Source organism: Lytechinus pictus, chromosome 5 (assembly GCF_037042905.1).
Source record: "Lytechinus pictus isolate F3 Inbred chromosome 5, Lp3.0, whole genome shotgun sequence".
Classification (NCBI taxonomy): domain Eukaryota; kingdom Metazoa; phylum Echinodermata; class Echinoidea; order Temnopleuroida; family Toxopneustidae; genus Lytechinus; species Lytechinus pictus.
The window spans coordinates 2,754,083-2,781,238 of NC_087249.1; the positions used below are offsets into that span (position 1 = coordinate 2,754,083).

Sequence of the window (27,156 nt, forward strand, 5' to 3'; positions counted from 1 at the left end):
TTAACTTTTTTCTCTCCTTTTATTTTTCCTGTCACTTCCTCTTATATTTCTTACAAAATAATAACAAACATAACACTACATGATGTACATTCCAGGTAGTATACATTTTACAGGCCAGATACATGTAGTCATACAAAATAACACTTTCTAAAATGAGAACTGATAGTACAGAAACAATAACAAAATATGATAGCTGTGCTTAATGTGTTGTGACTAAAACATCAACTACATCGAGATCAAATTAATTATAATTTGCTATGAATAAACTAATTGGTATGTTTGTAAACCTCCATTCAGTGATGATGCTAGATTAGGCAGCCTAACTCGCATTCAACACCCAACTAACATGTAATATCATCACCGATTGTCATAAAATATGTGTAACTTGGTAACATTCTTCAAACAATCATTTTACAATGATCAAGTTTATGGTTCTTGAATCTTGACAAGTGTTTAAGGGGATCCTATAAAGGTAATTTTGATTTCAAAGGATCGTGAGAACTTTGCATGAAATGTACCATAAATAGTAACTCGGCCATCAATGGTTGGTGTCGAGGTAATCAATTGATGCAGCATCCAGTCAAAATCAACAATACAACAGTAGTTACCATATCAGTGCCGGGCTACAAACCTATCACCTTGACACAAGTTACCCCTAGATGCAGAGAATGAAAAGGTATGGCTACTATAACACTGTATCCATGGGGTAGTCTTTCCTTTGATATGATGCAGTTAGATTATCTGGACACTAAAAATAATGAGTGATTTTTCTTCAAATTTTTTTTCCATCAAAATAAAACTCCTCTGTGTATTTACTATGATGCTGACTGATGTTAAAAGCTGTTAGTATGTTACAATTGACCCTATGCACGACTGGTTATGCCTTCTTGTGGTTTTTTTCCTATGTAACTGACTAATCATTTCCGAACATGTTCAGTAATGCATGATTTTACAAACCACTTTATGTAACACCCACAAGATGATCCAATGTTTGAATAATTTGATACTCGGCATAAATAATCCTAAGAAAGTTGAATGAATCCTGTAATCAGCATACCTCATCCAACTCTTAACAAAAGCCCAATATCAAAATTGAGTAAAATTGTACTACATGTACTTCTATTATGGACAATGACACATGACATGATAACAACAGTTCAAAACATTCAAGATTTCAGAAGATTCAAATGCGTATTTCCTCATGGAAATCAAGAAAATTCATTATTTGTAATGAGTGTGTAATCGAAAAATAATATTTAAGGTAAACTTCTGTACAATAATTTTTCTCTTCGAAATATCATCCTTATTGAAGTTTTGTTTTTATTTTGCTAAGAATGCCTTCCAAAGTGTAAATACACCTGCTGCTTGTTAAACTTGTGCAGTTACAGATTACCCTTCAATGCAAACAATATCTTATAATATAATGTTTACTTTTTGACTGGTCCACCTACCATATTTAATTAGAAATCTCATTAGTGTGGAAAACCTTTGCAGGTCCAAACAGAGTCATTTTTTTTTTATTCAGTTGAAATTGTAAGATTTAAAATGATCAAGCCTGCCATTTCTTGAGTATTGTGTGCTGCAAACAACTGACTTTAACATTCTCAACTGACAATCCCATTCTCAGCAAATTCGCTGGAAAGCTTCAGTGAAGATTGCATTTTTGAAGAAGAAAAATAGATAAATTGACTTATTGGGGAATGTGTTTTCTCTTATTTACATGATTAGCATTTGTTTAAAACACTCACTCTAAAGAAGCCAAATATGACGAGATTATAAGTACACTTAGTCTATTGTTCTGGGTTGAATAGTGCCATAGTATCAACAGGTACTTGTATCCTGCTTCTCAGGGACATTGCATAACACTCCGTAACATTTGTCACGTCCCTGATACGTTGGCCTCTTACCGACGCTGAAATCTGTGTCATATTGAGCAGGTATTCAATACTGGAATAGATATCCAAGATAAATCGACTTGTCCTTTCGTTGTTCACACCTAATTTCCTGTCCTTCGCATTGGGAAAGCCCCAGATGAACTGTTCACTTTTCAACCAAGTTGTCCTTGATAGCTGACTTGTGTCTTTCACTGGGCACTGTATAGAAATATTTCCAATGCCTAAGTTGTCAGTCAAACTGTCCAAGTAGGAGGACTAACGAATGAGTTGTCCAAGATCTTTGACTTGTCCTACAGCTTCAGCAAGTAATCCATTCCTCTCACAGTAGTCCTACTCTTCTTAACCCTCTTCTTGCTGAAATGGCCCACATTATTGATTCAGCAATGTCTCTCTTGGTGAGTTACCTGACTGCTTTGAGCTCAACATCAAAGACGAGGGTGCTATTTGGCGGGATGGGGCCAATTCTCTGTGATCCATACCTGTAAAGATATGCAGAAACAAATTGAAAATCATTTGAATATCACATTCAGTCATTACAGTGAGCCCTAGGGATGGCAAGGCAGTTTTTTTGAGAAATCACCTCGGAACCACTGTCAATAAAAGGGGAAATTCTAGGGCATCAAGACAGGAAACTGCAGGATGGCCTTAAATTAAAACAAGGCCTGAATTCGCATTCATGCTGGTTTTGAAATTTTGTGCATGTTCTAGTCAGGATTTTGCTGTCAATTTCGATTGAATTATGGAAAATAATTGATTAGGGATGCATCATTTTACCCCCTACAAACTGCACAATGGGATAATTACTCTGAACAATTATAGACCTATACAAGAAACTTGGTTAATTAGCAAGTCAAGGATGTTTATTTGTATATTTGCAGATAAATCAGAAGTGGAATATTCTTTCTTTTTTTTAATTAAGAAGTTCAATCCATTGGTCACAAATGAAATTGACAGAAAGGTGTTATGCTGATGTTTCAGATTAGGAATGAGAAGGAGCAGATTGTAGATTTAAAAAAAAGTGTCAAAATGATTTGAAATTCTAAGGAAGAGGGATTGTGGCTAATTATAACAATGATAATCATATAACATAGATGATCATCATTTTGAACAAGATTGCCAGAGCAATAGCAACATCTTCATGATCTTCTAGATAATCTCAGATAAGATTGTGACCTATGACCTCATGACACCCAAATCTGGGGCCAGTTTCATAAAGATTTACAACTGTTGTAACTTTGCAATTATGGTAAATACCAATTATGGTAAATACCATGGCAACCTTGATACTGATTGGCTGCTGAGCCCTGTTACCATGGTAGTTGCCATCATGGCAAAGTTACAACAGTTGCAAGTCCTTTATGAAATTGGCCCCTGAACAGATCATTGCCTCTCTTGTAGGCACACATGAACCAAAATTAAAAGATAATCCATCTCAGTTTTCAATTATAAAGAGTGAGGCATTTATTGAACTGTGACCTTTGACCTCCAAAAAGCCTCCAGCAACCACCTACAGTGGAGAAAATGCACAAAACATATATTATTTCAGTCATCAGATCAAATTAGGCTTGTTTACACACAATAAAGGCACATTTTCTACCCCTGGGAAGTTTTCCAACCAGTCACCGAGTGAGGCACTCACAATGCTGATAATATATTGCTGATAATGAGTATGAACCAACTTATTTCCATACTAAATTTCATGGCATCGTACATGCAATGTTATCTACTTACGCTTGTGATGGTGGAACTGTCAACCGACGCTTGCCCCCTACTTTCATTCCTAAATTGGAAACAAAGAGAAATCAAACATAAAAAAATGTTCTTACTATTTATTATCAAGAAGAATAATAAAGATCAAAATCAAACTAGTGTTTTATTCTATATGAAAAATATGACTCTGATATTGGATACAGATATAAACATTATTTACAACTGACATAGAAGTACCTTACCCTGTCAATAAAAACATGAAATACAACTTACAAATATTTTTCTCTTTCATGAAGAAATAACAATTCTAATAATGAAATCTTACCTATTATACCAGCATCCCATCCTTTGATGACTTCACCTTTACCAAGACCAAACATGAATGGTTTCCCTGATAGCTGGGAATCAAACTCTTTCTGGTTGCTAGCTAATACTCCACGATAGTACATGAACACCTTCCAATCAAAATAAAATGAAATGGTACAATGTAAGGACTGTATTCCTGTATGAAGTATGCAGTGGTTTTCACACTGTTCAGAGTGACCGCTACAAAATGGTCGTTTAACTTTCATGAATTTTGTAACTACATGATAATAAGGACGAATGTGACAGCAAAATTTCTGACTTGCCCACCTACCACGGATCCCACACAAGTAACAGAGAGGAAAATCAACCTCGAAGCTACTCACTCTAAACAAGGCCTATGTCATACCACAAAAACTATACTTCAACCTAAAAAGACATCTTCTTCCACATGCCCTATCTTCTTTGGCCAGCCTAAGATCCACAAGAATGGGAACCAGCTTCCACCAATCATTTCTACCACATGGTCACCGACTTAAAATGTAGCCCGTCTTCTAGCAACTATTCTGCAGCCACTATTAGGAAAGTCGGCACATCATGTCATCAACTCCTCACACTTCATCAGCAAACTCAGAGACCTCCATCATCACATCAGAAGACCTTCTGGTCAGCTCCGACGTGGAGTCACTTTTTTACTAGCATCCCAGTATGAGAAGCTTGGGACCTCATCAAGAGAAAACTCCAAGACTCTTCTCTACCAGACCAACTCCTATCTCACCCGACCAAATTCACAACCTTCTACTAACCTGCCTTGAGTCAACTTCCTTTCAATGGTGAGGCAGCTTCTACAAGCTACAAGGAGCAGCCTTGGGATCACCCCTATCCCATATAGTCCCAAACATCTACAGGGAACAATGAGTCAGCAGCAATTAAGTATGCTCAAACTCACTCTGGCTCAGATATATAGATACTTTTTGGAAACAGAATAAAATAAACGACTACACATGGTGTAAACTGTTAACCTACCTAACATTTCCATCTTTATGACCTCTGTGACCTTTGGCCACATGATCTATGACTCTAATTACATAATCATTCTCTAAATGAGTCAACCCTTTTGGCCTTCAAACGAAGATACACATACCTTCTTGCCTGGTTTGGCCAACTTCCCCTCTCCGGTTTTCAGGTCTTCAATCGTTGTTCCTGATTGTAACTTTATTTTCTGAATTTTCTGAAAAAAAAAGAGAGGGAAGTAGACATTTGCACATGTTTAAAGAATTTACATAGTACATTTATACTTACATTATGTTGATCTAAGCTAAATGTAACCTCAGAGTGTGTGTGATTTTTTTTTTCATTCCCTTTCATTCCTGACTATAAATCCTTATTACTAACAATCGCAACTAACAATTAACATTATTTAATCTAGGTTCTGTACAAAAAAATATCACTCTTCACCTAAACATAGCAGCAAACTTTCCTTAGGGAATATCCTATCACATAGCCAATATTTATTTTCTTTTTTTCACTTAAGACTTGAAAACTGATGGTTCATGTATTAATGGGTGCTGTTTGTGTTGACCTGTACAGATTGTTAGTGGTTCCAGAAATACAAAACCTTGATAATCTGACAATATCCAGAATAGAGAAATGGATTAGCTTTTGACCTAGCCCCTGTGACTTTAAGAAGAGTTCTTCGCTCAAAGGTACTATGACTCACAGCTTGGTATTGTTCCAGAGTCAAGGTTTTATTGATTTTTAACTTTCTTTGAATATACTTCCTGATCATGCTTCTCTATAAACTTCTAGGACTTTTAAAAATGTTTTACCACATCCAGTTAAGTACGCTTAAAGCTAAATGAACGTAGTTGCAGTAAAACACTGATTTCGTGAGAAAGTCTGTAAAACCAAGGTAAAGTATTGATATATCATCGTGGATCTAGATCTGGTACAGTTACATAAACTGAACTTTGTGAAATCATAATATCTAGCTAAAAAACGATCACACTGAAGATCGCCAACACAGATAGGCACACGTGGGACAGTGTATTATTATTGCTGGAATAAAGACCCGACGGAAGTGACCGAATCCGCGCCTATTTTGCTTATTTCTCAGCAATTACACAATTTCTTCCAGAATCCTTTGGCACATATTTTTTATTTATACAAACAGACACTTTGGTGATCATTTTATTAAATTCTGTAAAAAGTCATTTTGAGATCGTTCCCACAACTGAAATTTATCTTTAAGGTAAGTGTTGCATTATCAAAGCAGTGTTTGATTACTTCACATTCTATCACAAACTCAACAGATAACACATCCTCTAGTATTCAATTAATCTCAATAATTCCCATAAATATCCAGACATCCAGGGAAGGACATTTACCTATATTTTTCAAGATATTTGTTTGACATTGACCGGTGACAATGTTCCCATAGGAAAATCTGAGTCAACCCCAGAATCTATTCTCAAAATGACATACAATCTCTACTTTTGATCTATAAGCAGTATCACAATGCTATGTCACTAACCCAAGAAAAAATCCATCAGATATCATTGCACCTATGGGAAGTTTAGGGGCTTCTTATTAGCTTTCCAGGATCTGGGTTGCATTTTTTGAACAAATTCACCCTTAAACCCTGGGTAATTTTCTCCTTACCCTATCAAAATGTCTTCAGATAAATGAAAAGGGGAAGCTACTTTTAAAAGAGTCCAATTCCCCATACATTGCAAATGAAATCTGTTAAATACTAACTTGTTTAGCTGGTGTTTGTTCCTTCTTGGCAGATTTTTCCTTCTTTTGAACTTCAATATTCTCTTTATTATTGGTTTTTAGATTCTTCAGAGGTAGATCTACTTCTTCCTTGCTCTCTTCTTCCTGGATTCACAAAACGACGAAAAAAAAAATGACAAAGCCAAATAAAAAAATTATTTTTTCATCAAATAGAGAGTGGGGAGGTGAATAGACTGGGGTGCCAGCCTTTTCAAAAGAGTATGATGTACACCGTTCAAACTCTACTTGACAAAGGTAAAGAATCTAACAAATGTAAACTAATGATGACATAAATTCTCAATTTACATTATATTTCAGACTTGAAAGATGAAAACATGTGAAATAAACATTGGAAATAGAGTTATTCCTTTCTTGAAAGGAGGATTACACTTTAGAGGGTAAAGTTGAGTATCATGTCATAAATTGACATTAAATTGCTGGTGTTCAAAACTGTTTCTTGAGGTAACATACTTTACATTTTAAGTTTCTGTCCTTGCAAACTCAAATAATGACCACAAATTATTGATCTTTAAGACAGATATGACTTACCTTTACTTCCTGCTGCTGCTGTTTCTTCTTATTCTTCTTTTTCTTTTTGAGAGGGGATTCAGTCTTTCCTTCAGATTCTGGTTCTGCCTCCTCTATCTTTTGGGGAGCCTGACAAAAAAAATTGAACACCTCAATATCAACTGATTCCAATCATATTGCTTGCCACCCGATAAAAGACACCCACCAGTCTTGTCTTTTGATGCAACAAATTTATAAAACCGACTTTCCTGAATTATTATAAAAGTGCAATATAGAACAATTTTAGAGAGCATAACAGAATTGTTACAAGAACAAATATAAGCCTGGAGGTTCTTGCCATTGAAGAAGTAGAAGGAAACTGTTGATGTGAGGTTGAATGTGAGATGTAAGATTGTTCAAAGTTGCAATGGAAAGTTTTTAGCATCACAACCAATATGAAGAAGGTGATCAAATTGTAAATGTGATAGTTTGATTCATTAATTATTCAATCAATCATTTATCAAACCATCTTCCATCCATCCACCTTACCATCAATTTTCTAATGGGAGTTTTTGATTTGGAGGAATACACATATTCATGCTAGATACATCATCAGTCTGGATAAGAAAATGAAGATAAATGGCAATTACCTTTTGAGGGCTTGCTGTAGGTGATTTCCCTTCTTTGCCTTTTGGAGTTTGAACTTTCTTTTTTGGAGAAGGTTTGGACTTCTCCTCTGTGAATAGAAACAAAAATAGAAAATACAATACCACACCATGTAAAATATTCCTAAAATTCACAATGTTGAGTTGATGATGCTCTGGTGCTTATCACCTGTTGAAATCAACTACTATGTCCAAACTGGAAGTTGAGAAAAAGAATGACTTACTCTTGTCTTTCAATTCCAACTAAATAATTTATATTGTCAACTCAAAACATCACTTTCATTTATATTGTCAATATGAATCATTGTCATCAATGATTCATATATGTATTAATTGGTTATATACCAACTTGGCGTTGATAGAGCAGAAAGCTGATTTGCAGAGTTCCTAAGAGTAACCCCACCAGAAGCTGAAACAGAAACATTTCTTCAATCTACGATGCAGACAGTCCATCTCAGGACTAGCCAAATAGAGTTAGTAAAGCCCTTCCAAGTTATTCACACCCCCATGCAAACCTTCAAAGATCATATAAGTATATATCTTTCTATTCTCTAACCTTCTTCCTCCTCTTCAAAATCCTCCTCATCATCCTCTTCCTCATCATCATCTTCATCATCACTCTCTTCGGCTTCCATATCAAGGACTGGATTGAAATCTCCATCCTCCTCCTCCTCATCGTCATCCTCTTCATCACCACCTTCGTCAGCAGCTATTTCCATTTTGGACAATGTTTCTGCCTGTACAGCCGCTAAAAAAGAAAATGAAATTTTACCAGTCAAGAGAAAAAAATTCTGAGAAATAAGGTTATACAATTTAAAAAAAGCCTTTGCCCATAGCAAGAATGAAACAAAATGCAACTTGTATATAATAGAATTCATATTAAATTACCTATATAAGCAATACTATGGTGCATTAACAGAAATCAAGAGACATCAAGCGATTTTGTCTTAATCAATTCAATACCCAAACTAAAGTATATACGCTGCCAAGAGAAAGTCCCCCCCCCCCCCCCGCTTCATGTATTTGGTAAAATACTGCTGTATCATAGGAACTAATATTTTCCAGATTTCACAAGGATTGACTAGTGAATACTATGAGAATATCCACACATAAGGTTTGAAATTCACTAGCATGTCAATCTTCATTAGTGAAAACACAAGACATTTTGACGCTGAACCCTCAAAACTTTCCTGCCTACACATAGTAAAACTGTAAATTACCCACAAATGAAGTAACTGGCTTCCATAGTTGAGATTAATTTAGAGTAAAGGTACTCCTTTATAATATACAATGTTGGATATGAGCTGCTTACTTACCCTTTCTCTTTTTCTTGTAAGCTGAAAGAGTCATATCATCAGATATAGAATCATCTTGAGATTTTCTTTTCTTCTCTTTCACTGCTTTCTTTGCGCTTTTCTTTGCTGGTTTTAAAGAGAAAATATGGATTAAATCAAATTCAAGAGCTCATTTGTACAAATGAACTGATGCGTAATTCATATGAATCTTGATGATTCATTTCAGGGAAGTATTTTCATGAAGCAATAGTTAGTGATTTTCACTAACAATTATCCTGGGCCACTCATTTGTGAAGTGAAAATCAATATTACTTTTACTATATTCTCCCCTGGATGCAAAAAAAGAAAAAAATGATGGACGTAGGCTGGTTGACCATGGGGAGGTGCACATCTTTGGGAGGTGGAACTAAAGTGGTATGGGGGTGCATATCTTTGGGAGGTGGAACTAAAGTGGTATGGGGGTGCACATCTTTGGGAGGTGGAACTAAAGTGGTATGGGGGGTGCACATCTTTGGGAGGTGGAACTAAAGTGGTATGGGGGTGCACATCTTTGGGAGGTGGAACTAAAGTGGTATGGGGGTGCATATCTTGGGGAGGTGGAACTAAAGTGGTATGGGGTTGCACATCTTGGAGAGGTGGAACTAAAGTGGTATGGGGGTGCACATCTTTGGGAGGTGGAACTAAAGTGGTATGGGGTTGCATATCTTGGGGAGGTGGAACTTAAGTGGTATGGGGGTGCACATCTGGGGGAGGTGGAACTTAAGTGGTATGGGGGTGCACATCTGGGGGAGGTGGAACTTAAGTGGTATGGGGGTGCACATCTGGGGGAGGTGGAACTTAAGTGGTATGGGGGTGCACATCCTGGGGAGGTGGAACTAAAGTTTGGAAAATCAGCTGTTGAAAGCAGAAGGGGTACAGATTTCATTTTGCTTGCCAGTGTAGGAACTCCTCTGCCTTAGTGGGAGGGTGCACATGCACTCAGTGCACCCCAACCTATGCACTTCGCATTGTCACTATAAGCTGGCAACTTGTTTTACAAAAATGTTCAAGATTCTGGGGTCATTAAAAGCTAACTATAAAATCAGTCTATCAAATGATAATAATAGCCAACAGACAATTTTGCTTTGAAGATATTTTTTCTTCAAATTAGTACTCAGTGTAATCTGTCTCATTATTTGGTGCAACTATGACCTTTGACCTCTCACCTGATTCTGGAGTCCATTCTTCTTCTTCACTGTCATCATCATCCTCCCCCTCAAACTCATTGATTAGATCCTGCCAGTTACACGAGACATCTAAAAAAATAAACATACACACAAGGAAATATATTCACCCTGTACTCAAAGATTTTAAATTGGATGACATTTCTTTTGAAATGATGCTTGAGATATGGAGTTCTATATAACTCAGGTAGAAGCTTCCTTTCTACCAAATCTTTGATCAGCCATTGCAAATACACAATTTTGATAATGTAATCCAGCTAAAAGCGTGGATCTCTATTACATACAACCTCAGACAATTCAAGTATTAACAAGTAGTCGTATTTCACTTGTAAGTACACATTACAAGTTTTTCAGTATAAAGGCAAGCCACAATACCACTGCTATTCTCTGCCCTCCTGCCATTGTCTAGAACTAGACGGTCCATGTCACTCTCTTTGATATTCCTATTCATTTAACATTCAGGATGTACAGTATGGAAGCATTTACCTTGTAGATATGTTGGTTTATGTTCACTAGGCCTACAAGCAGTTGGTCTACTTACAAGTATCAGATAGTCTAATGTCACATGGGTTAGTCTATAATCAATTTGGTATAATTGCAGTTTGGTGGATATTACAGATTGGAATACATGATTAATACAATTCCACTTAGTCTGCTAATCACTCTGCACGTCATCAAATTAAAATCTGATGCAGTGATGTACCAAGTTGATAATAGACAAAATGGGTACAAGCCTAACCCGAAATGAGACAAAATTTGTTTTAGATAAACTGGTTCTGGACCAACAAGGATAAGAACATGTTGGATGATACCGAATGGGAAGTAGATGATACAGGCATAGACAAAGAGGCAATTTACCAAACATCCTACCACAATTTCTTTCAAAAAACAAATCACAGCCAATTGCACCGTCAGAGTGAGGCGGTCTTTACCTTGCGATGAAGTGCTTTCCATGTCTGAATCAGAATACTCCTCCTCCTCATCATCATCATCATCGTCGTCGCTATCGTAGTCCTCTTCCTCATCAGATCCAACTAGGAGATTACGAGCTTCTGCTATCAGACCAGGATCCTCCAAGATTGGTTCATCGGTTACAAGGTAACCCGTCAGATGAATAGTTCCTTGATGATGAAAAAACATTGCATTATTATAGACATATTACATGGGGAAAGGTACAGTTATAAAACAAAAGCTTAATTTAACCCAATGTCTTACCTTTCAAAGAGCCTCAATATCCCTTGTACTGGCCCAGAAAAATAATGATTAACTTTAAATATCTGTGTAGTAAAGCATTATGGTAAATTTGATAATGGATATTTTCCCTTCAACAGAACAGATACCCTTTACAATGGACGATATCTTTATCTTGCTTTATAATGAAATGAAATAAGATAAATATTAAGGTGATCAATTAATTTTTCAACTTCTCCTTTCCCTGATTTTCCTTTTCCTGATTTAATGATCGAGAAACACTTTTCATGAGGGTTTTGATGAAAATTTATCAAACAATAACATAGCTTTGAATAAATATTTGATGTTTATGTTTTGAATTTGGAATTGTAATCTCACATTTGTCCAGTAAATATGCCATGGTCTCCACAAATTCAAAAATTACTTTATCTATGGATAACCAACATATTATATTTTAGAAGTTTATGAAATGATATATTTGACCACCATGAATTATCATAAATTGGTAATTCATTGTATCCATTAAATACATGTACATGGGAAAGGTGCTCATGTGCTATGTCACAAAATCAATCTTTTGACAATTCACAATTATAAATTTAATTCATCTCTCATTCATTTTTTATCTCTCATTTTCCTGTATTTCATGAAGAACTAACCCCACAAGGTGAACTTCCCCTTTAAATAAAGACTGCAGTAAGTAGCAATGTCTCAGAATCTTAAAGGGATACTCCGGGCTGAAGATATTTATATCTAAATAAATAGAGTAAAATTCACAGAGCAAAATGCTGAAAATTTCATCACAATCGGATAAGAAATACCGGTAAGCTCATATGGCCCTTCAGGCAGAATGAGCCAATAACAAAGTTATTGAATTTTAAAGATTTGCATTATTCCAGTGAAACAGTTCTAGGCACTTCTTCATGAGTATTCATTAGTTGGGCTGAAGATGTCACATCCCCACTTTCCTTTTTCTTATATTATTACATGAAATCATAATTATTTCATTTTTTCATGAATGTGTAAATGATGTGTCTCCATTATGATGAAATAAGTTGCAGTAAGAAATAACTAATGCACTTAATCAGGTGTCAATCCAATTAATAGTTCTTAGTAGAATTTTTTTTGAATAACCCTTATTTCATATAATTAAACACAAAAGAACAAGAACAGCATTTTGCTGTGTGTATTTTAATCTAATTATTAATATCTTCAGCCCGGAGCATCCCTTTAAAAGATACCCAAACAAGTTTTTCTACTAACCTTTGCCCTCTGAGTAGAAGCTGATTTCCGATCCCTCAGACAAGGTGAGATTGAGAGTTTGTTGAAGGTATGGATACGGTATATCTTCACCGTATTGTAGAGTACAAAGAAGAAACTCTGCTTTCTCATGGCGCACTAACAGCTGCGTTGTACCTGTAATGATGATAGTGAAAATGGTGGTTACTATTGTGTTGGGACGTGTTAAAATTCATTATGAGAGACTGAATCAGGTCACTAACTGATCTACGCCCTAAAGTGACTTTGGGCTCCAAAAATAACGGTATCTTCTTGAGATAGAATGGCAAATTGTCCAAAGTACTTTACATACAGTTATACAACTAAAGAATAAAATCTGATATCACCAAAGAAAAGAGCATTGCAAAATTCTCTGTAATTAGGAATGAAATTATGAAAAAATAACAAAACATCATGATGAATTCTCACAGGTTTTAGAGTTATAATTATATGAGGAGATACAATCAAAATTTGAGAAAAATGAATATCAACAGATAATAAAACTTTTTTGCCTTTGAGCATTTAAAATACTATTTTTTAATTTAAGCATTTGCAATTTCTTGTCCATGAAGTTAGGATTCATTGCTTTTAGTTTCCTTTCTGCAAAATTCAATGTACAGCGTGATTAAAATAAAGGTCAAGTCCACCCCAGAAAAATGGTGCTTTGATAAACAGAGAAAAATCTAAGCAGCACAACAGTGAAAATTTCATCAAAATCAGATGTAAAATAAAAACTATGACACTTTAAATTTTCGCTTATTTTTCCACAAAACAGTTATATGCACAACTCAGTAATATGCAAATGAGAGCGTTGATGATGTCCTTCACTCACTATTTCTTTGGGTTTTTTTACTGTTTGAATTGTACAATATTTCAATTTTTACAAATTTGACAATAAGGACAAAGTGTCAAAGCAATGATAATGTTAAGGGAGGAATAAAACATTGTTTCACATGACAATGAGGAGAAAATTAGAATTTTTCATATTTCATGAAGATAATAAAATACAAAAGATATTGAGTGGATGATGTCATCATTCTCCTCATTTTCATACTATTTCCTGAAAAAGCAAAAATTAAAAATGTCATAACTTTCTTATTTTACATCCAATTTTGATTAGATTTTCAGTATTACGTGTTTGATTTTTCTCTTTTTATTAAAACCAACATATTGCGGGGGGTGGACTTGTCCTTTATAATAGGAGATGGTGTAAATTATGATCAAAATGTTTCTAAATGAATCATCATCAACATTGCCAATAACATATAATGCTAAAATAGTGATAAAAAAGACCATGATAAAATTGCTGATTCAAAACAGTACAAGTCGAAAGGGTCAATACTAATGGCAAAAATGTGACGATAAAATGATAACAGAGATGAAGATGAAGATGATGATGTGATAAAGATTAACATATTGATTTGAAGATGAAGATTAATTTAAGATGTCTAGATGATGATGATGACGACAACATATGATGATTGCAGTGCTCCATGCTAACCTGACTTCTCCCTCGTATCAAGTGCTGCCATGGAAACATGAAAAGACTGATCCACAGTCTGGGAATAGTGCTTCCCTGGCTCTATTGTCAGTCCTGCATAAATTAAAAGAAAAGGAGAAAAGAAAAGATTTAAATCATCACTTTCAGAGAGCATACTTTAATTATAAGAAAAGGAGAAAAGAAAAGAGAGATTTAATTTATCACTTTCCAAGAGCATAGTGTCTACAGATAACTTATTTACATGTGGTAGAAAGGAATAATCATCTCTTCTAGAGTCTGGATTTTCTGACATCTTTTCCACCATTTAGGCCTATAAAGAGGATAATAGCCAAAGTAAACATCAACATGGTCAGGGAAAACACAAACAGTACAGAAATGGGTCAGAGCCAAATGTTGTTGGCGCAGTGCAAATGAAATAACAACAAGAATACTTGTTAAGACTATATATATACCTGTTCATTGATCATAATTATTGCTCCATCTCACTATCAGTTCAACATGTTTATTAGTGGCAAGAACAAATTTCATTAATACCTAGCTCGAGTTCATGGCCTGGGTAGGCCTACTTTAGGTGATGGTTCCCGACTCTGGACTAGCATACACGAACCACCATCTGAGGTACGCCACCCAGGAATAATTAAAAATGACCATTGATATACACTGCTTGATAAGTATGGGGCTGGCTGTATACCCTATGTAAACTAACAATTTGATCTGTTTCAAACTTTGAGGCCGCTAACACTTGGTAGACTCCCTGCACTCATTTAGTTCAAACATTGTCAAAAGGCACAAAAAAAATTATCCAAGCTAGCAAAGCCAAATCTAGAATGTAGATGATCCAAGTAACTAGACCTTGAAACTTGACTGCAGAATTTCAAAAATAGATCTAATATTAACTGCATTATTTCCATACCCAGTAGTTCCATCAACCAATGAATGATCCAGTAGTTCTACAGGAGATTTTAACTAAAAATTAATAACACTGACACACTTCCATTTTCAACTTATTTAATTTTAAATCTAAAAAAAATAAACTTTCCTTCACATTATATCATTCGAAGTAAACACTAATTATCAAAGGTTAAGTTAAGTGATTCATTGTCAACAATTTAGATCAAGATGATTTTAACGTTATATCTTTAAAAACATACTTAGACCCTCTCTAGACAGGAGAGGTGCTGGCCGGTCCGAAAATTGGGATTGTCCCAGAAAACAAAGATATCCTCTGACTCATAAACCAAGACAAATCATGTCTTGATAAATTAAGATTGTCCTTGTTAATGGGAAGTTTTTCACTTACCCCTGTGGGACATAGACAGCAATTACGGGATTGAGATTACTAAAAGTAGATTCTGTGACCTCAATTCCCCCAGTTCAGTCTTTTTATCACGACTTGCCTTGGTGTCGGCACTTAACAGGAGAATTAACTTTCTTAGATTTCTTGTCTGGAAAAATCTTTGAAAAAAGAGACAGTCCCTGTAAGCTGGGACGATCCCAATTTTCTGACCGGCGGCTCTACTGCTAGTCTAATTAAGGGTCTAAACATGATAGACTCTAGATCTAGTTCAAATATGGTAGTGTCTATTTAGTCTATTTCTGTCACTTTGTCACAAATGCTCTGCAGAACCAGACAAAGTCTCAACTGGTGGATCATATCCCTGACAGAAATAGACTGTTTTTTTCGGTGTAACTCTTAGTCTTAATGTGACCTTTTTTTTTCTCATTTTTTAAATTATGATTTACCTAGGGATAGACTACCGGTACCTATGGAAGATTCTGAATGCAGGCATTTTATGCCTCGATCAGTATTCAGTTCTAATTCTACTAGGTTTTTCCTCCTCAAGATTGCTGGCTAATTTCTGAGAACAAGTCTTTCGGCTTACATGTACCTTTAGTATCCAATGTCATGTGATACTGATAATGTCTGTGTGTAATGGCTTGCCTCGTTCTAACGCATGAGTTAGTATCCATGCTCTCATGATCGATTATGACATTGCATTAGATTTTAAAGATTACTGCTATCGATAATGTCTTTAACTAATAATAACTGGAGTTACTGGATTTATATAGGCCCTAGCGCTTTTTCCAGAGGATACAAATTTGTATCCTTAAGCGCTGTTGATGGCATAAGACAATAAGGTTTACGGTTATATAAGTGTGTTTTGAGATGTTTTTTGAAGAGGTCAAGAGAAGAGATGAGAGATGGAGGGAGTTTGTTCCAAAAGACGGGGGGGGGGGGGGGGGGGAGGGTTGGCAAGAGATTGAAAAAGAGTTGAAACCGGCCTGTTTTCTGGATTTTATCGCTAGTCTTGTTGATAATCGCATGTTTTTGCCACTTAGCGATATCATGCAAAAACCTTTCTCTCGTTCTTGATACTACCCGCTATTAATGTAGGGACATATGGCAGTGATTATCCGTCACTCCGTGATTGAGAAAAACGAATGGAATTCACGCAATCACGGAAATGGCCTTGAGAAAGTGGCTTTTCAATTTCAAACGGAAAATCACCGAAAATGTATTTTTCCTCAAAATGCACAGAACAGCAACAGAAATTACTCCAAAATCTCAACAAAATACGAATACTTGCTAGCCACAAAACACCATCTCACTTCTCTTTGTATAAATAATCAGGTCTATCCTTACTGCACTCGACTCCATTCGATCGTATCGAAAACATTCACAAGCGCAAGCTCAATTTTTGCGACCAAAAACCTAGGGCTAACGTTAGGCTAACCCAGGGAGCCGGAGCTCCCTGCCTGGATTAGGGCTAGGCCTAGCCTAGGCTAGGCCATGTAGGCCAACGTAGAACTAGAAAGTAGAACTAGAACTAGAAGGCAGCACACAGTCACACTAGCTCACAGAGACAGATTTTGGAACAACTGCAGAATACCCGGACACTGCGTTACCTTATCGTTGGAGAGCCAACGCACAACGATGTACTTAAGCTATCAAATCAGAAAATCAGCTATAATAAATAATTGAATGATTTACAACTTACAAGTATTTTTTGAATAGATTCTAAGTGTTCAGACTGCACTGTAACGCTAACGATGCGAGCGCGAGCGCGCGCGATTAGTATGTAGACCAACAGTGTCCGCGATGCCAACGATGTGTATATTTTCGTAGTACGTGTAGGCCAACACAGTCCGCGATGCTAGCGGTGCGTTGGTGTCCGTAGTACAGGCCAACACTGCCCGCGATGCCAACGATCTATATACATGTATATATCTGTGTGCAGGCCGACATTGCCCGCGATGCCAACGATGTGTATATTTTCGTAGTACGTGTAGGCCAACACAGTCCGCGATGGTAGCGGTGTGTTGGTGTCTGTAGTCGGTACAGGCCAACACTGCCCTCGATGCCAACGATGTGTATATTTCCGTAGTATGTGTAGACCAACATTGCCCGCGATGCCAACGATGTGTTGGTGTCTGTAGTACAGGCCAACATTGCCCTCGATGCCAACGATGCGATCATATCTGTAGTTGCCTATGTAAACCAACATTGCCCGCCATGGCAACGATGTGTTGGTGTCTGTAGTACATGCCAACAGTGCCCGCGATGCCAACGATGCGATCATATCTGTAGTTTCCTATGTAGACCAACATTGCCCGCGATGCCAACGATGTGTTGGTGTCTGTACTGTAGAGTACAGGCTAACATTGCCCTCGATGCCAACGATGTGAATGTATCTTTAGTAGGTATAGGCCAACAGCGCCCGCGATGCCAACGATGTGTTGGTGCCTGTAGTAGATGCCAACAGTGCCAACGATGCCAACAATGTAAATGTATCTTTAGTACGTATAGGCCAACAGCGCCGGCCAGGATGCCAACGATGTGTTGGTGTCTGTAGTATAGGCCAACCTTGCCCGCGATGCCAACGATGTGAATGTATCTTTTGTATGTATAGGCCAACAGCGCCCGCGATGCCAACGATGTGTTGGTGCCTGTAGTAGATGCCAACAGTGCCAACGATGCCAACAATGTAAATGTATCTTTAGTACGTATAGGCCAACAGCGCCGGCCAGGATGCCAACGATGTGTTGGTGTCTGTAGTACAGGCCAACCTTGCCATCGATGCCAACGATGTGAATGTATCTTTAGTTAGGGTGTCTGAAGCCACACTGAAAAGTGTCAGCATAAGAGAGGCTGATTTAGGGGAAAATGTGGCACATTTTTTTCGGGAAGTTCAGGCTACTAGAAAAATGTGATCTGAATTGATTATTAACTTGTGTTTGGCATGTATGGAAAGAGAAAATTCAGGGGCTTCTTTTGACAGTAAGGACAAGTTTATATGATCATTTTAAATAAGGATTTAGAGATAAATTGCAAACCCTTATTTTTGTGTGTGTTGAGATTGCCATTTCCCCATGCGTTTTCTATGGGAAAATGAAATTTCTGTTTTGCACAATTTTTTTCACTTTGTCGCAATTTTTCATTGTGATCTGGTTTCCAAATCTTTATAAAAATCATACCATCAGAAAGAGCATAAAAAATCCTATTGGACTATTTATGGACAAGTTTTTGGCATTAATAATAAATTTACAACAGCTCTCGGAAGCTAAAAATTTGGATTTGTGTGTGTCCATTTCTTAACTACACAGTCTATGGCAGAGAAATGCTGAAAATTGACCTAATTTCATTCTTCTTTTTTGCAGCCAATAATCAGATTTTTTTCAAAAATGTTACATTTCTGTCAGTCTGAAGGTCATTTCTCTTCAAATTCACAAAGAAAATGTGATATTTTCTTGAAATAAGAAAAATAATATTTTTCTCCAGACACCCTACTTTAGTAAGTATAGGCCAACTTTGCCGGCGATGCCAACGATGTGAACGTATGTTTAGTATGTATATACCATAACAGCGCCCGCGATGCCAACGATGTGTTGGTGCCTGTAGTAGATGCCAACAGTGCCAACGATGTGAATGTATCTTACATAGGCCAACATTGCCGGCGATGCCAACGATGTGAATATGCCTGTAGTAGAGGCCAACATTGTCGGCGATGCCAACGATGTGTCATGTGAATATGCCTGTAGTAGAGGCCAACATTGCCGGCGATGCCAACGATGTGAATATATCTTTAGTAAGTATAGGCCAACTTTGCCGGCGATGCCAACGATGTGAATGTATGTTTAGTATGTATATACCAACAGCGCCCGCGATGCCAACGATGTGTTGGTGCCTGTAGTAGATGCCAACAGTGCCAACGATGTGAATGTATTATATAGGCCAACATTGCGCGGCGATGCCAACGATGTGAATATGCCTGTTGTAGAGGCCAACATTGCCGGCGATGCCAACGATGTGAATATAACCCTAACCCTAACCCTAACCCTAACCCTAACCCTAACCCTAACCCTAACCCTAACCCTAACCCTAACCCTAACCCCTAACCCTAACCCTAAACCCTAAACCCTAACCCTAACCCTAACCCTAACCCTAACCCTAACCCTAACCCTAAACCCTAACCCTAACCCTAACCCTAACCCTAAACCCTAACCCTAACCCTAAACCCTAACCCTAACCCTAACCCTAACCCTAACCCTAACCCTAAACCCTAACCCTAACCCTAACCCTAACCCTAACCCTAACCCTAATTGAATTCAATTCCCATTGAATTCAATTAAAACTTTATTTCATATTTTAATGAAGAAAAAATGAAAATATTTCATGTATAAAAAATACAAAAGAAATAGAGAGTGAATGACATCGATCACCTCACTAACCAGGATATGCATATATTAAACTGTTTTGTGAAACCATACTTTGAAACGCTTGCCAACGATGTTTTGAATGTTGCATTGCACGGTCACATCGTTGGTCGTTGGCTAGCGGCGCACCCAACGATGTATAGCAATAGCTAGTAGTAGTAGGTAATTTAAAAGAGTGTATTAATCTTGTACTATTGCACCTTCACATCGTGGGTCGTTGGTTAGCCAACAATGTTTTAAATGTTACATGGCACCGTCACATCGTTGGTCGTTGGCTAGCGGCGCACCGAACGATGTATATAGCTCTAGTAGGTAATTTAAAAGAGTGTATTAATCTTATTTTATAATATAACAGTTTCACATCGTGGGTCGTTGGTTAGCCAACGATGTTTTGAATATTATATTGCACCGTCCGTACCGTCACAACGTGGGTCGTTGGCTAGCAGCGCACCCAACGATGTTTAATTATAGCTCTAGTATAGTAGTAGTCAAAGGGCAAAGGTCATTACGTATGGCCTGGATGCATTGCTCGTACGTACCGTCATACGTACGTACGTACGTACGTAGTATAGTAGTAGTAGTAGTACCAGTAATGCATGTACGTATATAATAGTATGGATATATCTTGGCTATATACCATTGAATTAGTATATAGCTATAGGTCTTGACATCGTTGTGTTGGCTGACCAACGATTGGGTAGTGAGCAGTGTCGGGGTATTCTGCAGTTAAGCCCAGATTTTACTTTTAACAGTTAAATTCTGTTTTGTGCATTGATCATTCATAATTTATCAAAATCAAAGTTAGCGTGATGACCAATCCTAGTATTTTGCTGACTCAATGATTAATGTATACTAATTTAGTAACTACTATAATTATAATCTAAACACGGAAAGCCACAATTTTTTTACTCACCCCAAAACATTCTGCAAATGGTCAGGTAGCCAAGGATAAATTAAACTAAGGAGTAAGGTATGTGTAGCTGTAGCAAGGCTTGATAAATTTCAATTAGAACACAGCCTGTACAACTGAACTGGGAGTACACGATGTAGAACAAGTTCTAGAAAACATCAATGCATCTATTCTAGCCGGTAGTCAATGCATCTATTTTAGCCGACTGCAACACAGCATGCGACACGACAGCATGCATACGGTGTATGCCATATGCACGTGCTCGACCTCACTCGGAAATTTAAATCATGTTTTATAGATACTGTAGCGCCAGCAAATCTCGCGGGAAAGGTTGGGCTGCGCGCGCTGTTTAGCTACTGCAAGCTGCATGAATGCATATACCGGCGGTACGTATATGGCGCGCCATATACGTACCGTACACGCAGCTTGTTAAACTCTAGCTTGGGGTTATTTATAGTGCCACGTACAGTCGTTGCTTGTTGTCGATTTGACTATAATCCCCCATTTTTCAGAGTTTCGCCGATAGGTTAAAGAAATGGCATTCGGATTGTATACGTTACTAGAGGCAGCGTTACTGTGCATTAATGCTATTGCCATACTCAATGAAGAGAGATTTCTAAGCAAAGGTGAGTGAGAATCCTTTTTTTATTTTTCCTCAGCCCAGCCCCAGACCCACACTAGCGATTTTATGTCATGTTCGCCATGTTATAATAACTTAATACATTTAAATAGACTAGTTTTTAGCCTAACTTTACTAATACTATGTCTATGGCCTAGTAACTATACATGTAGATCTCTAGATTTTATATCTAGAAATCTAATACCAAATAGCGCTTTGCCTTAGGCCTTAGGCTTAGCTGAGCCTGAGTTAGCTCTGTGCCTGTGCTGTGGACTGTGCTTCCAAGTTCCAGTTCCACTCTTCCCGGAATCCTGGACCTGGAAATTCTGGAAAGTTTTGCCTGGCTTTACTTTAGTTTGGCTTTTGCGATTTTCCAGGATAATTCTGGGAAATTATCATCGATTATCATTTCCCGTGATCCCGGGATGATTGAACTTGTTTCTTAGACCATTTAGAGAAAAAATCTGAAATAAAAAAGAAAATGATGGGACAATTGGGGCTAAGGTCAAAGGACAGCGTACTGCGTATTGTTGGTCATTGACAATGACGTTGATTGGCCCTTTTTTTGGTAATGGCATTGTAAGTTAGTGTAGCAAACCAGTTCGCTACGGTTTTGGTTATCTTGCATTAAACGCAGATGGCGCTATAGCTTTTGATGCATGCGAGCTCAATGACCGACGGACGCAATGCATAGCCATAGCAGTGCAAAACAGTTAATCGTAAAGTCGAAACTCACAAATACTCTGTGGTCGTAGGCCTAGTACAGTGTGATTCACCAGTGTTGTTGGCTTCATCAGGCAAATGAACACCAGGTACGTCTTTCCAAATGAATCTGCATCCAGGTTGGTACAGGTAGACCGTATTGCCACTTCAGTGGGTTCCCCAGCCAGGGGCAGGAAGTTAGTTACGTGAGAGATCGTTCTGAACTTTCTGTAGAATCCTTTCCCAGTTGTGTCAAAGTTGAAACCGTAAACCACCTTTCTGATTAAATGAGGGCTGAATCTCCACCCTCTCCCAAATAGCTTCCTTTACACAACTTTTTCGAACACTGAAGTTTTATCACCATCAGCAATGATCGGCGGTATTCGGCATTCCTTTTTCTTCAAAAATATTAATTCTTACCCAAATCTTTGTATGGAACGAACATATCCACGAAATTCTCTCAAACAATAAAATATTAAAGACTTTTCTCCTGAAATTGCTGCATGTAAATTACACTTTCGGAACACTGAAGTAATGATGGGTAAATTTTAAGTTGCCGATTCAAAACATCAAATACGTTTGGGAGGACCCTTTTGTCATGAGCAATAGAAAGATGCGAGATGCAATGAAATGCTCAAGGGTGACAGGGTCACCTCTTAAGCTTACACTTGCCGATCTTTCATCTTCTTGCCTGGGCTAGATGTGCCAGAAAAGTGTTGCTCTATATAGCAATGCTTGTCTCAAACCATACTGGACTGGACTGGGCCGGGAGGATAGAGTACCTCCACCTTGATTTTCCCTCCAATACTTCAGGGATGATTTCTGGGAGATTCCTCTGTACACCTGTTCTCTCACAGCAGCATGAACTAGAGAGATAGGGATGAGGCCAGTCCAGCTTTGTAATTTGTACACTGATGATTCTCTTGAATAGATGAGAGTCTAAATCCTGGAACATTTTCTTTGTAAGATCCAAAATTTCACCTCCATAAAGCAATTCATGGGATGCCAAATATCAGCCAAATCACTGTCCCTAGCTATGGAACAAGAACACCAGTGTATGCTCCTGTAACATACATGGCATAGAAAGTATGTAGACCTTTCTTGTTAATCTTATCAGTCAGATTAAGACGAGTTTTCAGATATCTTGATGCCAAGATGAGTGTCGGCATCAACTTGTGGGATCCCTTCTCTGTCCATTTTCAAGGATACACTTGATGTTGATGATATCTTTCCATGGCTGATCGCAATAACTACACTTTTGGATGCGTTATTAATGCGGTACTTCCATTCAGTGGCATCTAAAGAGGTGACATGAATCATCTCCTTTATTTCTGCTTCTGTGTTACTAAAAATTGATCTTATCTCAAAACAGCACTGATCTATGCCATCTCTATTTTTTGCATTGCTATACCCTCTTTCTTTCATCAACACATTTCTTTATTTTCAATGAATTTATCATCCTCTGTAATTCACCAATTAATCATACATTAATTTTCAATGACTTAATTTTAGTTGGATGGGGAGGAGACCAGAGTGTTGGAGGTTTTGGAGAAGAGCCTGGAATGAAAGCACAGATCATCAACCTCATCAGATCAATACGTCTAGTCATGAGAGGTAAACTAACTTAGATTTAAAGGGTGATTGATGGGGATTGAACCTAGTCTGCAGGCACAGACCTTAGGTTAATGCAGTTTGCATAGTGCATAATACAGAGTCTGAAGTCATGAGACTAGATTCATTATGCACTTTGGTTGCCTCTACAGACAGAGAAATTGGTGTATAGCCTTCACTCTATACATGGTGTGATTGATTAAAGTGTCAAATTTGAGTCTGTGCCTGCAGACTAGGTTGAACCTTTGTCTGCATGCACAGACCCTTGTTTTTCACATAGTGCACAATGAAAAGTCTGAAGTAGGAGACTAGATTCCCACATGTACTATTAAAAGCTTCTTTTATTTGACACTCACACTAGACATGGTATATTTTGAATCGTCAAATTTGAGTCTATGCTGCAGACTAGTTGAACCTCTTGCAGCTTTTACATAAATCCTGTACTAGCATCTGTTTATTAAAGGTCAAATGATTTCCTATTCATTTTCAAAGATTAATTATCAAATAGTAATTATGCCTACAGGTAAACTTGCATGAGTCGATGTCCATGAAGTAGAAGCAATTTAAGACCAGATTCAGCAAAACATACATGTATGTGCCTTTTCTAAATTCAAAGTCACATTCTTCCTATTGACAAACAGATTTCTCAGGACCTAATAGATTTGACTTTTGCAAAGTTACCTGTAATTCAAAAGTCTCATAAAAATCTTCAAACATACCATTGTATGATGAGCGGGTGCCATGTTCGATGTGAATCCCCAGTTTGATCTACAGTCAGCTAATCTATACATTACCTTTTGATTCATACCACCAAATTATTGCTGATTAAATTTTTTTTCTTTTTTTCAACAGTCCCATTGATCTTCCTAAATGCAGCCACTATAGTGATAAAGCTACTCCTAGGATAGCATGATCTCCAGTTCAATTGTAGCAAAGAGACACGGACATAAACTCATGCAATAAAGAACAAAAGTTCAATTGATTTCTCAAGAGTTTGGGAAAGAGATCAATCCATGCTGCCAGCCTAGCATCAGTCCAGTCATTCTTCAATTATATTGATGAAACCAACATCAAACTGACCAAGGATGGAATGGATATTGTCTTGAGAAGCTCTTAATGGCTAATAAGTTGGTCAGTCGGAGTTAGCAAGATGTTAGTATGCAACTGAGGATATCAATGCCTGCACAGCAGGGTATAGAATCAGTTCTACTTCTAGATACGATGTGGGATCAGATCTGCGTTGAACAACAAGGGAACATTTCATGAAAGATTTTCAGTGACAAGTGTTATAAGCTACTGAAATCCTTGCATCTGATTGGCTCAGTACAAATTAGTCAATTGCTCTTCATGATACTTTCCTCTGGTCTATGAGAAGTGAGGTGATTTTCTACTGTAAGGGAGGACAGTACTGAAGGTGCTTACACCCACTAGGTTGCATCATGGTCTGAACTAGATCAAGTCATCGGTAGAACAGGCCTTGGTGTGAAACTGCTACAAACCTTAAACTCCATCCATGGACTAGAGTTCGTAGTATCTACAATCAATGTATCTTTGGTATAGAGAATTGCTGGAGGATTGCCTTGTGCCTATGGTTTGCAACCTAACAATATTCAGGGGGTTTTCATCAAGCAGTTTTAAAGTCATGCACAACTGTATGATCTGTTGAAATATGGCCAGCTGCATATCTAAATCATATTTGATTTAACCAGCTCAGGAGAAATAGCTTTGAATAGCTTTATGAAAACCTTCCTGTTGTAAATTGGTCAGGGGTAAGTTCCACAAAGAATTATTCCGGACCATAAGTTGCCCTTCTACTACTAATTTGCTATATTGTTTGTTTCTTGCAAGAACTAACATTATAGGAAGACATCAAAGCATTAAATTGGTTGGATCTCTCTTGAGGGACATATACTTTCAGGAGTTGTCACATTCACTTTTCATGGAATAACCCCCAAAACCGGTGAAGACTCAATGTTTTACAAAGATTAAGATTTGACTGATGTTGCACTTTAATTCCCAGTTGCATGTGGTACTCACGGCTTCAATCGGATCAGTCATAGCGGGCTCATTCTACTGTATCCATTGATGGTCAGAACATTAGAATGGGATCGCAAACATTGGCCTGTTTCTTGCACCTATTGATTGCAGAACCTTGGCGTTTGAGACCCTTGCCCATATTCTGAACTCCAGTTTAACTTTAATAAACCATACTAAAAATATCTCACCAAAATATCCCAACCTTATTTACATCAATGTTTCTTATTTGAGGATTTAGACATACCTAAAGTTAAACCTGAATTCAGATAACAAGGCTCCAAGATTAATAAAAATCTTGCCTATTTGATATCCGTTGACCTCTATACAAGGTTGTATGTGTATATTTGTAGATATACCACAGAATATGTACACCTGTATCATCATGTTTCAAAGCAGACAAATGTACATATGATGTATAAATCAACGTTTGTTAGAATTGTCAGTGTGTTATTGGATCATATTTTATGGTACTATTTTTCATGGGTCTTACAATTGCATAAAATTTGCATTGGGACAAAATCCTGAAAAATCAAACACAAGTTTATTTTCTCACATTTTTCAGCCAATTAAATGTGCACAATTAGGACATGCATTTTGTAAATTTTAGGATTTTTTGACAAATCAAGTTTTCATGATTCATGCAATAGCCTGCAGTACATGGTTGTTTGATCATATCTATATTTCTTTGATAAAGTATCTTAAACCTAAGTCTTGAATATTTCTATTGCCATTATAGTTTCTGTACAGAGACATGTCATTGATATATTATGTTATTCGATGTATTATCTTTTCAGCATATGAGAGTAAAATTGAAGTTAAAGTAAAATGAAAGATATATACACATAATTTATTTGGAGTCTACTTTTGTGAGTGTTTATGCAAAGAAGTGGAATCAGTATGAGGTCTTGCAATTTCTAGTCAGACTAACTTTTTGAAACACCCTAACTGAATTTGACTTCTAACTTTCAAACAGAGATTCTAGAACTATAATGTTTTTGTGATGTCAAATGTGTTTCTTCCCACAAGGCTGTGGATTAAATTTGTCAACATCAAAGTAATTTCTGCTGGCTCAATCTTTCAAACCTTCCTTTCGGTTTAAAAACATGCCCCGAAGGTACATAGTTTACTTCAACATGGTTAAAATGTCTAGTTTAGTGTATTTCAATTTACATCATTGACATTCGGATTAAGCCGAAAATGTTTTAAAGAAGACAAGCAT

General features: G+C 37.2%; 2 protein-coding genes across 2 annotated transcripts; one reads left to right on the forward strand and one right to left on the reverse strand.

Moving 5' to 3' along the window:
• Window positions 1-21,457, reverse strand: LOC129274362 (46 kDa FK506-binding nuclear protein-like). Its single transcript, XM_064099614.1, has 14 exons — window positions 20,972-21,457; window positions 14,344-14,436; window positions 12,828-12,980; window positions 11,306-11,494; window positions 10,356-10,445; window positions 9,172-9,276; window positions 8,412-8,603; window positions 7,841-7,926; window positions 7,233-7,340; window positions 6,666-6,788; window positions 5,053-5,139; window positions 3,931-4,060; window positions 3,627-3,675; window positions 1-2,374 (listed from the first exon to the last, which is right to left on the reverse strand). Exons 1-14 carry the CDS (start codon window positions 20,979-20,981, stop codon window positions 2,296-2,298), a joined length of 1,494 nt encoding a protein of 497 aa, XP_063955684.1. The 5' UTR covers window positions 20,982-21,457; the 3' UTR covers window positions 1-2,295.
• Window positions 21,172-26,783, forward strand: LOC129254632 (immediate early response 3-interacting protein 1-like). The gene is made up of 3 exons (XM_054893135.2): window positions 21,172-21,594; window positions 23,802-23,903; window positions 24,753-26,783. The coding sequence occupies exons 1-3, from the start codon at window positions 21,504-21,506 to the stop codon at window positions 24,806-24,808; spliced, it is 249 nt and encodes an 82-aa protein (XP_054749110.1). The 5' UTR covers window positions 21,172-21,503; the 3' UTR covers window positions 24,809-26,783.
• The last annotated feature ends 373 nt before the right edge of the window (window positions 26,784-27,156 follow it).